This window comes from Silene latifolia, chromosome Y, assembly GCF_048544455.1.
Source record: "Silene latifolia isolate original U9 population chromosome Y, ASM4854445v1, whole genome shotgun sequence".
Lineage (NCBI taxonomy): Eukaryota > Viridiplantae > Streptophyta > Magnoliopsida > Caryophyllales > Caryophyllaceae > Silene > Silene latifolia.
In genome coordinates, this window is record NC_133538.1 from 423514874 (window position 1) to 423530143 (window position 15270).

A 15270-nucleotide genomic window follows, 5' to 3' on the forward strand; every position below is an offset into this window, starting at 1 on the left:
CCTCTTAGGTACTTCGGGATCCTAAACTCTTCAAATTTTAATAAGAGTATAATGCTAAATGTGAGCCCTAGAAGATTATGATTAGTAGATGGTACTGATAGTTTTGACCATCACGTTTCATTAATAAACAAACATGTTTGCTATATAGCAGATATTATGACGTTTATAATAAAACCATGCACGATTAAATGAATATGCTATTTCTGTATACCGCTATTCACAACATATTGAAAAATAGTCGATTAACATCGGATGGCGGGTTGTCCCGAGGGTTAGGTTCCTTGAGCTGAAAGATCAATTATTAGTTGTACTACAGTCATTAGAAATCTAAGTTGTTAAAAGTCCGAATCGAAACCAAATCGACTAAAAAAGAGTAATACAATCTCTCAACTACTTCAAATAATCGTATTGATCGATTGTTTTATGAACTCATATATAAACTCACTCTTATAATCATGAATCGAATTTGTTACAGATCTATTTAGAACCAAACCTAGCTAATACGTTCAAATTCCGTCATATCAAATGTAGGAACGAAGAAAGAGTATACTCGAAAACCATGCATTAATCTCTCACTCGACATTGCTCTGAATAACTTGGCAAAGACATAATAACTACCGTTTCATAGATGATGCCACATTTAAATATTGAAAGACTAAAATTATGCACAATAAATACTCCAATATCCCAGTACAAAACCACGGGGCAACCGTCTTATAATAACCAACATTCCTAATGATTATAATCGGTAAATAAATTAGATACAATCAAATTCAGTTAAAGAAAATGAAGAGAAAGTTTAACCAGTTAAAGCTAATGATCTTTCTCTATATACTTCCACCGTCTCAATCATTTGTATACCTTTGATTAAAATATTTCTTACAAAAAATAAAAAAAGCAAACAAATAAATGGGATAAAGGGAGTAAAAACTCACAAACTTTATGCAAATAGAGAAAAAGTATGGCATGTAATTTGAAAATCCAATTGAGACAACTGAAAACATGCAAAGAAAATCATTAGAAATACTGGATGGCAACAAAGCTACACCAACAATAACATTAAACATTTCCTACATGAACTTTACTATAGTATACATATATTCATGAAAAAAATAACAATAATTATGAGTTGATAAAAACCTAGTTTAGTGTTCTTGGTATGAGTTTGTATGAGTCTTTTTATATAGTAGTAGAAGTCCTTGTTCTTATATGTTTCATCCGATGTTTACCTTCTCAACGAATTCACATATGCATGGGTATAGAGCTTGATAAGGCATAAGTTTTAGAAACTTTTAATTTAATAATAGTAATACATGTCTAATACTTTCTTTAAGTTTTATTTATTTATTTCCATTTTAATGCACTTATTTAATTTGAAAAGCATGAACCCACTCGAAAAGTTCCTCTTTTAAGTATATATAGTAGATTTAATGCCTGTACGATGCACATGCCTATTGTTTGGTGTTTTTTTAAGAATGAAAAGACTCGAACCAAGCATATACTCTCTTAAATTTGCGTAAAAGTGTATGCGGTAGTTTGCGTAATCAATCTCGTTACGTTGTGACACAATCTCATTATATAATTAGACCATTTATTATTAAGCGCTAAAATGAATCCGGTTGACATGTGTTTTTCTATGTGAGTAATTCTTGTGTAAGACGTTGTATGCATATTCTAACAGAAAATAATTTGTGAGCAAGGGTCGTATAAAAAGCAGATAATCTTGTTGCAGTCGAACTATATGGAGAAGTACCGATATAAGGCGCTGTTCTTTCTGGCGTTTTAGAGCTGAATCGAATCGAATCGAATGGAGAATCTGAATCGAATCGAATCGAATCGAAATAAATAAATCAATTGAATCGAATCGAATGAAGTGAATCTAACTAAAGTGATTGAGCCGAATCAACCATAATAATAATAATAATAATAATAATAATAATAATAATAATAATAATAATAATAATAATAATAATAATAATAATAATAATAATAATAATAATAATAGAGAGAGAGAGAGAGAGACGATGGAGAAGGCGATTGACAGTGTGCGCGACATCTGCCGTTACCGTCACCACTCTGCTCTGCCGTCACCATCTCCCCCCGGCCATTTCATCAACGTCGTCGGCCGTGTGATCTACGATGTTTGGCTGTGTTAGGGTTTGTGAGGGGAGAGCGTGCGAGGGCGAGAAGCGTCGGCTGTTGCTGTCGTCGGCGTTACATTCTGCCACCAACATCACCACCGTCACCATCGGTCTTTAGACCTCACGTCGTCGACCAAGGGTGTCTGCTGGTGGCCTTGGTGGTCTTTTAGGGTTCCGTTTTGGTGTTTCTTGTGATCGTTTCGGTTTCGGTTTTGGGTTTTTTTCTTGTTTTTGTTTTCGGCTGCTGCGTTGATTGTTGCCAGCTTGCTCGACGATTTCTTGGCTGTCTCTGCCATTGATCATCACTGGTTGTCGTCTCCGGTCAGGTTCGTTGTGTCAAGGCTTTCCTTTTTTCGGCATTTCTGTTTTCCTTTTCTTATTTGTGTCTCCTCGGCTGTCTTTTTCGGTGGTGGTGAAGCCTTCTGCCCGCTGCTTTTCCTCGGTCTGTTTGGGCCGTGGTGTTTAGGGTTCAATCTGTGGTGGCCGCTGCTGGGTTAGGGTTTGCTTGGGTTCGGTGTTTTGGTAAGTTGCGTGGTGCTTTGGCGTGGTGCGGGTTCACGTTGCTGCGTTGAGTTGCTCAGTTGACTTTCTGAGTTGACCTGCCATGTTGACTTTTATGTTTTGAGTATTTTATTTTGGCTTTGGCTGGAGGTTGCGTGCGTCCTTGCGCGTGAGGAGGAATGTTTTTGTTTCTTCTTTCATGCCCGAGCTTGTGCGGTACCATTGTCCTTTTTCGAGTCTTCATGCTTGTCGGGATGGTTTTGGTAAGGGCCTTACTAAGGCAGCTTGGCAGAAACATTTTCAGGACCGACATTGCTAGAATGGTGCGTTGGAACTTACGCGTCAGACTCTTACTGATAGTTTGACTGTTTATTCCAATGCCGAGAGTGTTTTGAGACGGATGGGGCTCTGGTTCTGTGGGGTGTGTTTTATGACCCGTACCACTCGTGCTAGATGTCGACATAGTCGGGGTGATATTGTGCTATCTCCGGAGCGTGTTGATGGCCTCTACATTTTTCATTTTTATGGTATTCCGAGACCTTTGGCTCCCTCTACTTCGGTTTCTTTTGATGATGGTGTTGAGCTTGTTCAGTGGTCTATATCTTCCCTTAATCGTTTATTGTCTTTGGGCCTCCGCACCGTCAAATCTATTCCTCCTAAGTGTCGTCTTGGGTTTGCTCGGGCTTTGAAAGGAGCTCTGGATGATGTGGATGATTCCCCTTGTGATCTCTCCCGCTGGATTCGGTTGCTTGTTTTACCGCTGTGTGTGCTTAAGACTTTCGCTCCTCGGAGTAATGTTGAGTGTAGGACGGCTATTCGGCGCCAACGTCAGGAGGAGAGTATTGCCAGGGCTATCCTTGCTTGGGGGGGGGGGGTACCTGGGGGGGGGGGGTGTTTGAAGCTGTTGCAGGAGTGTTTTGATGAGGGTCCTTCTTTGTTTTATGTGGAGGAGGATCTGGATTTGGGTGAGCATAACCTCCGTCAATGTTGGCGGAAGATTTCTGATGGTCACTATACTACTGCTGTTCGGGTGCTTTCTTCCTCTGGTGTCGCCCCCTACTCCGATGCCACTCTTGTGGCCCTGCGTGAGAAGCATCCTGTCGCCCCACCTCCTTCATTGCCTCCTTTGTCTGGGGATTATCATCCTCTGGTTGCCTCTGAGTCAGTGGTTTTGGATATGATTCGGAGTTTCCCTCGTGGTACTTCTTGTGGCAGGGATGGTTTCCGTGCCCAGCACCTTATGGATTGTTTGAGTGGCGCTGTTGTGGCTATTTCTGATGAGTTGATCACTTCTATTACTAGGGTGGTTAATCTTTTTCTTGAGGGTCAGTGCCCTCTTGCTTTGGGAGAGTACATTGCCAGCGCCCCTCTCACGCCGCTTGTGAAACCAGGTGGTGGGGTCTGTCCTATTGCTGTTGGCACAGTCTGGAGACGACTTGTCTCTAAGGTTGGTGCTTTTATGGTGGGTCCTTCTTTGTCGTCTTATTTTGCTGGTTTACAGTTTGGGGTGGGTGTGTCAGGTGGAGGAGAGGCTATCTTACATGCCTTGAACCGACTCATTGAGGCTCGGGGTGCTGAGGTGGGACTTTCCATGTTACTGGTTGATTTCCAGAATGCTTTCAACCTTGTTGATCGTACGACCATGCTTCAGGAATTCCGCCGACGTTGCTCGGTTCTCTCCCGTTGGGTAGAGTTTTGTTATTCCAGCCATGCCCGTCTTTTTTATGGGGAACATTGCTTGTGGTCTTGTCAGGGAGTCCAGCAGGGTGATCCTTTGGGTCCGTTGCTTTTCGCTTTGGTTTTGCATCCCTTAGTATACAAAATCCGGGACACTTTTGACCTCACTATGCAGGCATGGTACTTGGATGATGGCACCATTGTGGGGGATACTTTGGAGGTGGGGAAGGTCTTGGATTTGATTATGGCGGATGACCCCCGTTTTGGACTACACCTTAATGTCTCCAAGACGGAGGTCTTTTGGCTTGTTGAGGATCCTCAGAGTCGGCTCCCTGGGGTTTTTCCCCCCTCTATCGCTCGGCCCGTAAGAGGTGTTACAGTTTTGGGTGGACCTGTCAGTACTTACGCTGGTTTTGGCAGGGAGATTGTGGCGAGGAGAGTAACTAAGAGCATTGAGCTAATGGACTTGGTTGCGAGGATTGAGGACCCGCAATGTGAGTTGCTTCTACTTCGAGCTTGTACTGGTATTTCTAAGCTCTATTTCTCCCTTCGTACTTGCTCCCCTAGTGTTTTTGGGTCCGTCCATCTTCCTTTTGATGCTGCTCTTCGTTCCAGCTTGGAACGTATCGTCACCGCGTCTGGCCCGGGTTTTGGGGATTGGCAGTGGCGCCTTGCTACTTTCCCTTTTCATCTTGGTGGTCTTGGTGTCTATGCGGCGGGGGATGTTTTACATTATGCTTTTATTGCGTCCCGATTGCAGTCTGCTGATTTGCAGGCTAAGCTCCTCGGACCCTCTCAGTATTGTAGCCGGCCCTGCTTTTGATGATGCCGCGCGAGGTTTTACTGCGACTACAGGCTCTGGTATCTTAGGTAACCCTAGTGAAATTGCTGCCCCCAAACTTATGAAGAAATTGGCAGACATTTATTTCGCGACGGTTGCTGCTGCCTCAGGGTCTGTTTTCTCTTTGACACCTCGCCAGCTTGCTTTGTGGCAGTCTCAGCAGAGTTCCCACTCCTCTGATTGGTTGCGTGCGGTTCCTATCTCGGGGTTGGGTCAGACTATGAACGGGAGGACTTACCGTAGTGTGCTTGGGTATCGTCTAGGTTTTCCGTTATTCACGGTCTCTAGGCCCTGTCCAGCTTGCTCTCGGGTTTTTGCTGATGATGTTTTTGAGGACCACGCTGTTTCTTGTACTGGTACTGTGGGCGTTAAACATCGGCATAACCTCGTCCGTGACACTCTTTTCGACATCTACTATATATCTGGTATTTATGCGGGAAAGGAGGTTGATGTTGGTTTGGTTGACGGGCATGGGGGTTCTCTTCGTCCTGCGGATTTCCTGCTTTATTCTTGGGACAGGGGGCGTGATGCGTGCATTGACTTGACCGGGTCTTCTCCTTTGACTCAGACTGGGATGACGAATTTTGTGCCTGGCCGGGTTGTTGCTGATGCTGCTCATCGTAAGTGTGCTAAGTATGGGGATTTGTGCGCGGCAGCGGGTTATGGTTTCCTTCCCTTCTCTTTCTCATCACTTGGGGAGTTGGGTTCGGATGCTCTTGCTTTGCTCAAGCGGATCCAGAAATTCTCGATATCTCAGGATGCGGGGACTCGGGTGGCCGCTTACATTTTTACTAGACTTAGCTTTGCTGTTGCTAAGAGTGTGGGAGCCCAGCTTGTTTCTCGGCTCCCCACCAATTTCATGTAAACTTTTGTTTTTCAATTAATAATAGCTGCGCGCATCCTTTATAATAATAATAATAATAATAATAATAATAATAATAATAATAATAATAATAATAATAATAATAATAATAATAATAATAATAATAATAATAATAATAATAATAATAATAATAATAGTATTATTATTAATATTAACAACAACAACAACAATAATAATAACAATAATAATAATAATTATAATTATAATTATAATTATTTTATTTATTAATATTAATACTTACATTAATATTATTACTATTATTATATTACAATTACTACTACTACTACTACTACTACTACTACTACTACTACTACTATTACTACTTGTTATTATTATTATTATTATTATTATTATTATTATTATTATTATTATTATTATTATTATTATTATTATTATTATTATTATTTTTATTATTATTATTATTATTATTATTATTATTATTAGAAGAAGAAGAAGAAGAAGAAGAAGAAGAAGAAGAAGAAGAAGAAGAAGAAGAAGAAGAAGAAGAAGATTACTAATAATAATATATATACTAATAATTATACTAATTTGAGTGTTTAGGTAGCCACCACAAACCACCTTCTATCTTAATTAGATGGAATAATGGAGCACCAATTTGCCAAATTGTTGTTCAAAACCTATCTCGTGTAAGTAGCATACTAATTTGAGTGATTCGGTAGCCACCAAGAACCACCGTCAACCCTAATTTAATTAATTAAATAAATAAAAGTTAACAAATCCTAATTTTATCTTTAACAAATAAATAAATTTTGAATGATTAATTAAAAATCAACAAATAATATTAAAAATTGATAAAAATAGTAAAATACTTTATTAATTGTTAAATTGGAATCAATCTTTTGAGTCATTTGAGCAATTAGAATAAGTTTTAGGAAAAATGATGATTTAAGAGTTCATTTGGTTGGATTTTAGGTAAAAAAGGGTAGTAAATGGAATGTTTAAGAAAAAATGTATGTGAAAAAATAAAGTTCGTATTTGAAAAAAAACGTATTTATAATAAAAGTAATAATAGTAATATTTTTAATTATAATATTAGTTTATTAAAATTAATAGTAGAAATTTTATTAATAATATTATAATTAATTCATATTCATATTCATATTCATATTCATATTCATATTCATATTCATATTCATATTCATATTCATATTCATATTCATATTCATATTCATATTCATATTAATAAGAGTATTAGTAATTGTACTATTTATATTTAATATCGATATTATTGATTGTAGTAATCACAATATTCATTATAATAATAATAATTGTTATGATTAATTAATTAATAACAATAATCAAAATATTAATAATATTGATATAACAATTTTAATATAATAATAATAAATAAATAAATATTAAAATATTAATAAAATCTATAAGTTTAAGGTAAGTAGAAATGAAATGTGCTGAACTTATTGGGGTGAACGGAACTGAATGAAGCTGAGTTGAGTTGAGCTGAACTGAACTAAACTGAATAAAGCTGAACTGAGCTGAACTGAGCTAAACTGAACTTAACTGAAGTGAGCTGAAAATAAAGTTAAAGACTCATATCTTAATCGTTTCAATTCACCCATCACCCCTACAACTTACCATTGTCACCCTTCTACCGAACCGCGCACCACCACTCATTTACCCCAATCGAACACCACAACTATCAGATAAAGCACCACCAATCGCTTCCCAACCTCAGATCTGTTTACTTCCTATGCCTTTATCATTCCACTTTCAATCGCCGAATATTGAATCCCCATCTGATATTTACTCCTTTCCGATTTCTATTAATTCCACATCTGTCTTCAACCCAAATTATGACTCATCATTATGGGTGATTAAATTTTACTTGTTATTTACAGTCATTTTTTCATCTTATTCTCGGAAAGACATGCAAAACCCTAAATCATGAATCTTCAATTCATCTGATGAGGTTTTAATATAGTGTTGTTTATTTCCTGCTGGATTCATTACTTAATAACGACATCAACAACAATGAAATGGTGATGAGATGAAATTGTTGGAATCTACTATTGTTCCTGATTCGCTGGTTTCGTATTATCCAGGGCCGTCTTTAAGGGTGTTCAAGTGGTGCAAGTGAACAGGGCCCCAGGATTTTTGGGGCCCCTAAATATGAATGCTAGACTAAAGAGTTATACAAAAAGTTAGATCTAGCTGTTGACATATAGTTATCACTCATTCGTAAAATTGTCTTCGATCACCTATTTACTCTAGAACCCATCAATTTATATATAAATTGTACCCAACCACAAATTCTACTACTATTAGTGTTAATATTTTCAAAAATAACTGCTAATCAATATATCTATCTATATTAATAAAGGAAGCTTTTTTCGAGCGATATTAGAGTCTCCAACATTACCGAAACACCTAATATTAATAAATAATGCTAATTAAATCTAAATGGTAGAAAAAAAGAATAAAAAAAAAGAATAATCTTTTTAACAGTTAGAGGAGGTATCAACATACAATAACTATCGAGAGTCCTATTTGCATATAAGACATTAACAGCTACAATTTGTGTATATATATATATGCTTTGACGCTTTGTAAAAATTAGATCAATTCATGTTGAGCAATTTCATTCTTTTATTTTCTATATATACAAACTGCTCTTAATCCTATTATGATTAGAGATTAATATTGCTATTAATTTTATATTATTCTTTAGATTATTTTTAGTTACGATGTGATATTTTAATTTTTGGTTTATTTTAATTGTTATCATATTTTTTTTGTTTAACATTATGATCTTTGGGTATGTTATACAGGATTATCCGACATCAATGTTATTGCTGGATACACTAAACAAGATGAAGTATAATTCAAATTTAGCATTTACGGGTAATTTCTTTTTCTTTCTTTTTTTGTATGTGATTTCTCACTATATCTGATGATAACTTGTCATTCGTTTGTCTTGTGCAGGTTTCAATTGGTTATGGTTGAGTTAGTGTCAAAAGAAGAAAACAAGTATTTTAAATGTGATTATTATACAAACAAAATACAGTAAAACATGAAGAATAGAGGATACCATATTATACTTCTAATAAATAGGTAGGAGTTCAAGTTTTAATTATCAAACACATCACGCCAGATTTTTAAATAGGTTGTTAGATGATTATTAAAGACATTAGCGTTTTGTTGTTGTTGTTGGAATACGTCTAAATTCCATTAGCTTAAAAGTTTATCTATTTGCTTATATTGTTGACTACTATTAACAAAAGTTTGTAAACGATAATTCATCATTATATGCGCACATCTCAGTTCCAAGTCAATTTAATTTGCGTACTATTTGCTCCTTCGTCGTCTCAATCATTTGTTTATTTTTGATTAAAATACATCTCACAAAAAATAAAAAAAGACAAATAAATAAAGTCCTTTGATTAAAATACATCTCACAAAAAGTAAAAAAAGACAAATAAATAAAGTCTCCCTTAAAACAGAGGTATCCGTCTTCGGGTCAAGTATCATCTTACTCTAGCATACAAGACCAATCTTTTGTTTTTCTCATGCATTATGCTTTTATCCTATTCTTACTACTTGACCCGTCTTAAACTTAAGACAGATAATAAATTTAAGCCGAATACATACGTTTAAGACGAGAATTTTGTTTTGGGACACATGGAGTAACTTTTAATGAATTGGCTATTTATCTAAATTGATAATTTGATACTACTCATACTTTATTACATTCATCTAACATATGAATGAACAAACGACTATTCATGGGTATGCTTTGACACAATAAACTAATGAGATTCGTTCCATCATGAACAACGGCTATACAAACAGTTTTGAATTTTCATTTCCTACGGTTTTTTGGATTTACAATTCAACAAGTTATTGAATTATAAAACAATTTCGGATTAGAGGACTTAGAATTTATTAGTGGACGTAGGATTATCGATCTGTAGTGTTCATTAACCTGATTGACATAGCACAAGTTAAAAAGTTCAGCATCATAACCTAATACAAACTCCTGCTACAAAATCAATATAAAAAAATCCTAATTATTAATAAGTAGATTAAGTTTTTTTTTTAAATATAAAGGAAGATTATCTCAACCGATCACAAAGAGTCTAACAATTGTAAGTCACTACCCTTTTCGAGTTTACAGAGAGCCTAATTTTCTTAAATGACTTTCGAGCAATATTAGGATCCCCTTTTGTGAAGTACTCCATTTAAAAGCAAATACTTCATAGAAAAAAATAGAATTAAATTAAAATAGACGAATATTTAATAATTATCCTTAAAAGAAATACATTCTAGGTAAACGTATGATTTGTAAAATCCTATCCATACACTTGCAATTACATGTTATTACAAGCTGCCTTAAGTTATAATATAAATTGTGGTGCGCCTACCTTCACCAGTGATGCATGTTAATACGCCAACAGATGAAATTATGTAATTTACATCCGGTTGTAATCACAACCTTTTATAAGATTTTCGTTTTCTTCATAAAATTAATATAAATTGGGGACTTAGATTAAGTTTCAATTTTCAATATTGTTCTAATAGATAATTATACGTCAATGTGACAATTCAACGGGAAGGAAATTGTTATATGTAAGGTTTAGGTTTAAAACTTTGTACGATCTTTTGGTAGGAGGTGAACTACAAAAGTTTATATGAAGTATTTTAAGTACTTTTGAATCATTTTAGTTTTTCATAACAAATTAAAATTCGTATGGCTTCATATATGCCTGCCAAATCACTTATCTTTTCTTTATTGCAAATGTTATTCTGGGTTTTTTCAAAAAGTTGAGGAAGACATGGGTATTACATTTAGGCCCGTGCATCGCACGGGCATTAAATCTAGTATATATATAAAAGAGGCTTTTTTCAGGCAATTCTAGAGTCTCCAACTTTTGTAAAACACCTATATAGTTTAAATATTAATATGTACGAAAAGATATAAATTTAGCCAACAAATATTGCAAAAGATATAATAATTATATTATAATTAATCACAACTGACAAAAGATATATTTTCCATTTGAATTTGTTAAGAACTAAAACACTAATTACAAAGTAGGTATATATACACCATGCATCATCTTAGGGTTACAACATGAAGAATCGTCTCAAATAATCTTTTATGAAATAATCGGACTGTGGGTAACATTTCCGGATACATACATTGATGATTGCGTTATTGCAGGCCATTGCCCTCATGACGAATGTCCAGAAGCTGTCAACCCTATTATTTGTGATTGGATACTGAGCATCGAAAATAGAAGTCGCAGCAATATTTCTGATTCACCCGTCAGCTCACATTGCACATAGAAGATATACATCAGTTAGTTTCATTAAAGTTCATAACCCATATTCAAGTTATGAAGGTCGTTTCGCTCAAAGCTGTCGTTTCTTTTTTTATGATTATTGTTTATAATACTTTGGTATCTACGTTCTTTATCAGATGAACTGCTTACGAGTAGTAAGTAGTAATAACTGGTGTTCTTCTATGGGCACCCCCCCTTCAAAACTAGACATGAGATCTGGCATGGGCATCATAGCTGCTTCATTGGCTTCTCTCTCAAGCCTGAAACAAACAATTAAATTAATACCTCAATTGGAAGTACAGTTGGCGAAAGTGCGGAATATATGAAAAAGATGCGGGGAATTGACATATACAACGGCTAAATTTGGGGTCGGTTGACATGAATGGTTCCAAAACAAGCTGGTTGTAAGGCATAAAAGTGTTGCGCGAAGACTTACTGTTGTTGAGTTGCTGGGTCAATAATAACCTCTGGTGGAGCAAGAGCATAGTCTGACTCAAATTTAAGTGCAGGGTCTCTGCAAGAACCAGGAACAATTATTAAATCAAAAGTTCAATATATTATAAATTAACAAAGAAATAGTACAAGAGAATTAGCCATTAAAATTACCCAACAAGCTTCCGGGCGAGGTACAAGAAAGGTTTGTCATAGTTGTAGTTGCTCTTTGCAGAGATCTCATAGTACTGCAGATTCTTCTTCCTGTGGAATGTAACCTGTTCAATGGACGACAAAATCATTAACAACGATGTCAGAATTAGAGACCATATTGTGGAGACTTACAGAGGTCATCAACAAGAGGTTTGTGGGTTGAAGTGGTCTGCTTCTGGTCAACAACTTGCAAGTGGAGGCAATGACAACCTTCTCCACATCTGGGATCGATCCTTGGCATCATCGAATTCTGGGACTCAATGGCTGCATAGACTCGAAGATCACACAGCTGCTGTAAAAGCCCTTGCTTGGTACCCATTCCAGGGTAATTTGCTAGCATCTGGAGGTGGTGGCGGAGACCGCTGCATTAAATTCTGGAACACCCACACCGGTGCTTGCTTGAACTCAGTCGACACAGGATCTCAAGTTTGTTCTTTGTTGTGGAGCAAGAATGAGTGCAAGTTACTCAGCTCTCACGGTTTCACACAGAACCAGCTGACTTTGTGGAAGTATCCATCTATGGTGAAAATGGCAGAGCTTACTGGCCATACCTCAAGAGTCCTTTTCATGGCTCAGGTACTTGTCAGAATCTACGAACCACTGAATATTTTGTCCTTTGATTGTCATTAAAAGATGTACTGATTGTTGTTGGAAAATGTGTATTGCAGAGTCCAGATGGATGCATTGTCGCTTCAGCTGCCGGAGATGAGACACTACGATTTTGGAATGTATTTGGTACTCCGGAAGCAGCTAAACCAGCTCAGAAGGTAGCTCCTGAGCCTTTTGCTGATATGAACCGCATCCGAATCCGATGATCACCTGCGCCAGAGATGAAAACAAACCTATCTCTAAGTGCTTTGGAATTTGTATATTTGTGAATTCTTTTGTGCAAAGTTGGAATACGCTTGCTTAAATAAGGAGTACATTTAATGGCTGACTCGAGCTTTGTCACCGGTGAAGTTTCCAAGATTCATCGATTGTAAATTTGTGAATGGCCGACCCAAGCTTTGTCAATGGAGAAGATATAAGATACAAGTAGCATATACTCGTAAAATGGAGTAGCAATACACCTCCATTGCTGTACTTGTGCTGATCAATTATACCATAATGGAAGAACGACCTCAATTGTGGATGTAGTCACACTTTGTGATGAACCACTTAAATTTTTCGTGTTATTTGATTTTTCGTCCCCGTCATTAACTGATCAATTTAACGCTCAAACATGATAATAGCACATTGCCCATGGATACTGCAGTCAATATAAGAAACAAGTTCATACAGCAATTATATTTCAAGATTACTAAGGTACTCCTTAATTAAGGAAACTTCTTATGTAAAAATATAATATAAAATTAATATATATTGAAAATCGTTAATTGTGGACTCTTATCTTTTAACTCATAAATTCTTAATCTTAGAGAAATAGATAGATTCTAAATACACTATAAAAAGAAACTAATTTCAATGTTAAACTTACATGTGGAAAAAAATATCTTGCAACTTCTTTAATCAAACATGGCACTCCATGTATAGTTTTCGCTCCTGCATCCAATCAGTATTAAGTTAATTTATATTAACTTGAATTTTTCTTTGCAACAAATCTTATTCCCTGATCAATGAACTAAGACCAACACCGTCTGATAACGAAGGCTCCGGCAGTAACGACGGGAAAATCAAGGTTCGTGTGACAAGACTATGCAAAGTACATAATCCAACTAAGAAAGCCATCATTACACAAGGAGATGGTATGGGGATAGCGATCGGCGAGAAGATATATCTGCCTCCATCATTCCCGGGGAGCCCCAGATACATGCAACAGATGCAACATAACTGAAGTGTTTTCAAATCTGTCTATTATTCAATAATTTCATTTATACAGCTATTAGTATACAAAAAGAGGTTAGTTAGTATTTGGCCGTTATGAATCAATGTATAATTTAATAAGATACCGTATTCCAATATTTCGCAGTAATTTATTCAGTTTTACAAAATATATTTGAAGACGATGTGCAAGTAAACAAGCATGAGTCTTAGTTTTACGATATATGAGATAATCATGCAAATCCCATGTGTTATTGTTTGACATAGTTATTTAGTTTAAAATTTAATTTCGAAAAATTGGGAAAACGGTACAAAATACCTTATTTGAGTAATTGAAACACAACTGTTACGTATCATTTAAAGTGATATTGAAAGGTCCAGAAAAATTAGAGGGAAGACAAATTTGAAACCCGTGCAACGCACGGGCACAAAATCTAGTAATAACTAAAGTTGAAAAATCAGGTGAATACCTTTCAAAATTCATGACATGCTCAATCATATTATAAAAGCAATATTTGGTTTTTAGAAGAAAAAAAACACTTCGTATGCCTTTTAAGGGGCCAAATTTTAAGATCTCGTCAAGGCCTCCGTAATTTCCCAGACGGCCCTGGTATTATCCCTCAAAGGTCCGAGCTTTCTCTTTTCATATTAACATTCAATAGTATTTTTTTGATTTTAAATTAGCATATGGCTGGATGAATACCATTTCAAGGTAATATTCCCACTGTTTTAAGAGAGATTTAATGTTTTTTGTATGCAAATGATGTGGGGTGGTGTTTGATGAACTGGGTATTTGTTAAATTTTGTTGATGATGAATAATTTGAGTGTTAATTTGTGATTTTTTTGTTGTTGTGGAAACTTGGAGCTTAAATTTCAACTTCCTGACATTGGCAAAGCCTTTCAGGTTTGTTCGCTTTTTATTTAACTAATGGTTGTGTTGTGGATTTGGCGAGGTATGATTTTGATTTGTTGTTTGGTGATCCATGAATGCTTTATAGTTTGTTTAACGTGACATTGGTAAAGCCTTTTAGGTTCATTCGTAATTTTTGGAACATTTAAAGTGATTACCTTTATAGTGTTGCAAATAGTATTTGATGTAGAACGTAAACAAATTTGGAGTTGGGATATATCCAAAGAGTAATTGCGAGTTGCATTCCAAATACTACTGATATATATGCCCAGTCGTAAAAGAATTCAATAAGATACATATTACTTCTAGGCTTGTGCATTGATGCACAAGCATTAATACTTTGTTTTCTATTTAGTTTGCTGTTTGATCTTTTATTTTGTTGAATTTGTACATTCTGTCCATAAGATTAGACCCATTTTGATCATTTGTCAACAAAAATGTAGTAAGAAAGTTGTTCCATATGCGTCTTCAACTAATAACTCCAGACGATACCTACACGAATTCAATGAATTAGTTAAAGCTATAGAGC

General features: G+C 35.8%; 1 protein-coding gene and 1 long non-coding RNA gene across 2 annotated transcripts; one reads left to right on the plus strand and one right to left on the minus strand.

Annotated features, from left to right (window-relative positions):
• Positions 1 to 11016: 11016 nt before the first annotated feature.
• Positions 11017 to 13841, minus strand: LOC141633173 (uncharacterized). Its single transcript, XR_012537975.1, has 3 exons — positions 13487 to 13841; positions 11971 to 13258; positions 11017 to 11878 (listed from the first exon to the last, which is right to left on the minus strand). It is a non-coding gene; the product is annotated as an uncharacterized LOC141633173 (long non-coding RNA).
• LOC141633172 (cell division cycle 20.2, cofactor of APC complex-like) lies at positions 12082 to 12946 on the plus strand. Its single transcript, XM_074445622.1, has 2 exons — positions 12082 to 12585; positions 12678 to 12946. Exons 1-2 carry the CDS (start codon positions 12082 to 12084, stop codon positions 12822 to 12824), a joined length of 651 nt encoding a protein of 216 aa, XP_074301723.1. The 3' UTR covers positions 12825 to 12946.
• Positions 13842 to 15270: the final 1429 nt, after the last annotated feature.

What these genes read in the sequence shown, in the direction of transcription:
- LOC141633172 (XM_074445622.1), top strand. Translation starts at nt 12,082, where the DNA reads ATGGACGACAAAATCATTAACAACGATGTCAGAATTAGAGACCATATT. An exon ending in GAGTCCTTTTCATGGCTCAG is followed by an intron (nt 12,586 to 12,677) that starts GTACTTGTCAGA and finishes TGTGTATTGCAG; the next exon opens with AGTCCAGATGGATGCATTGT.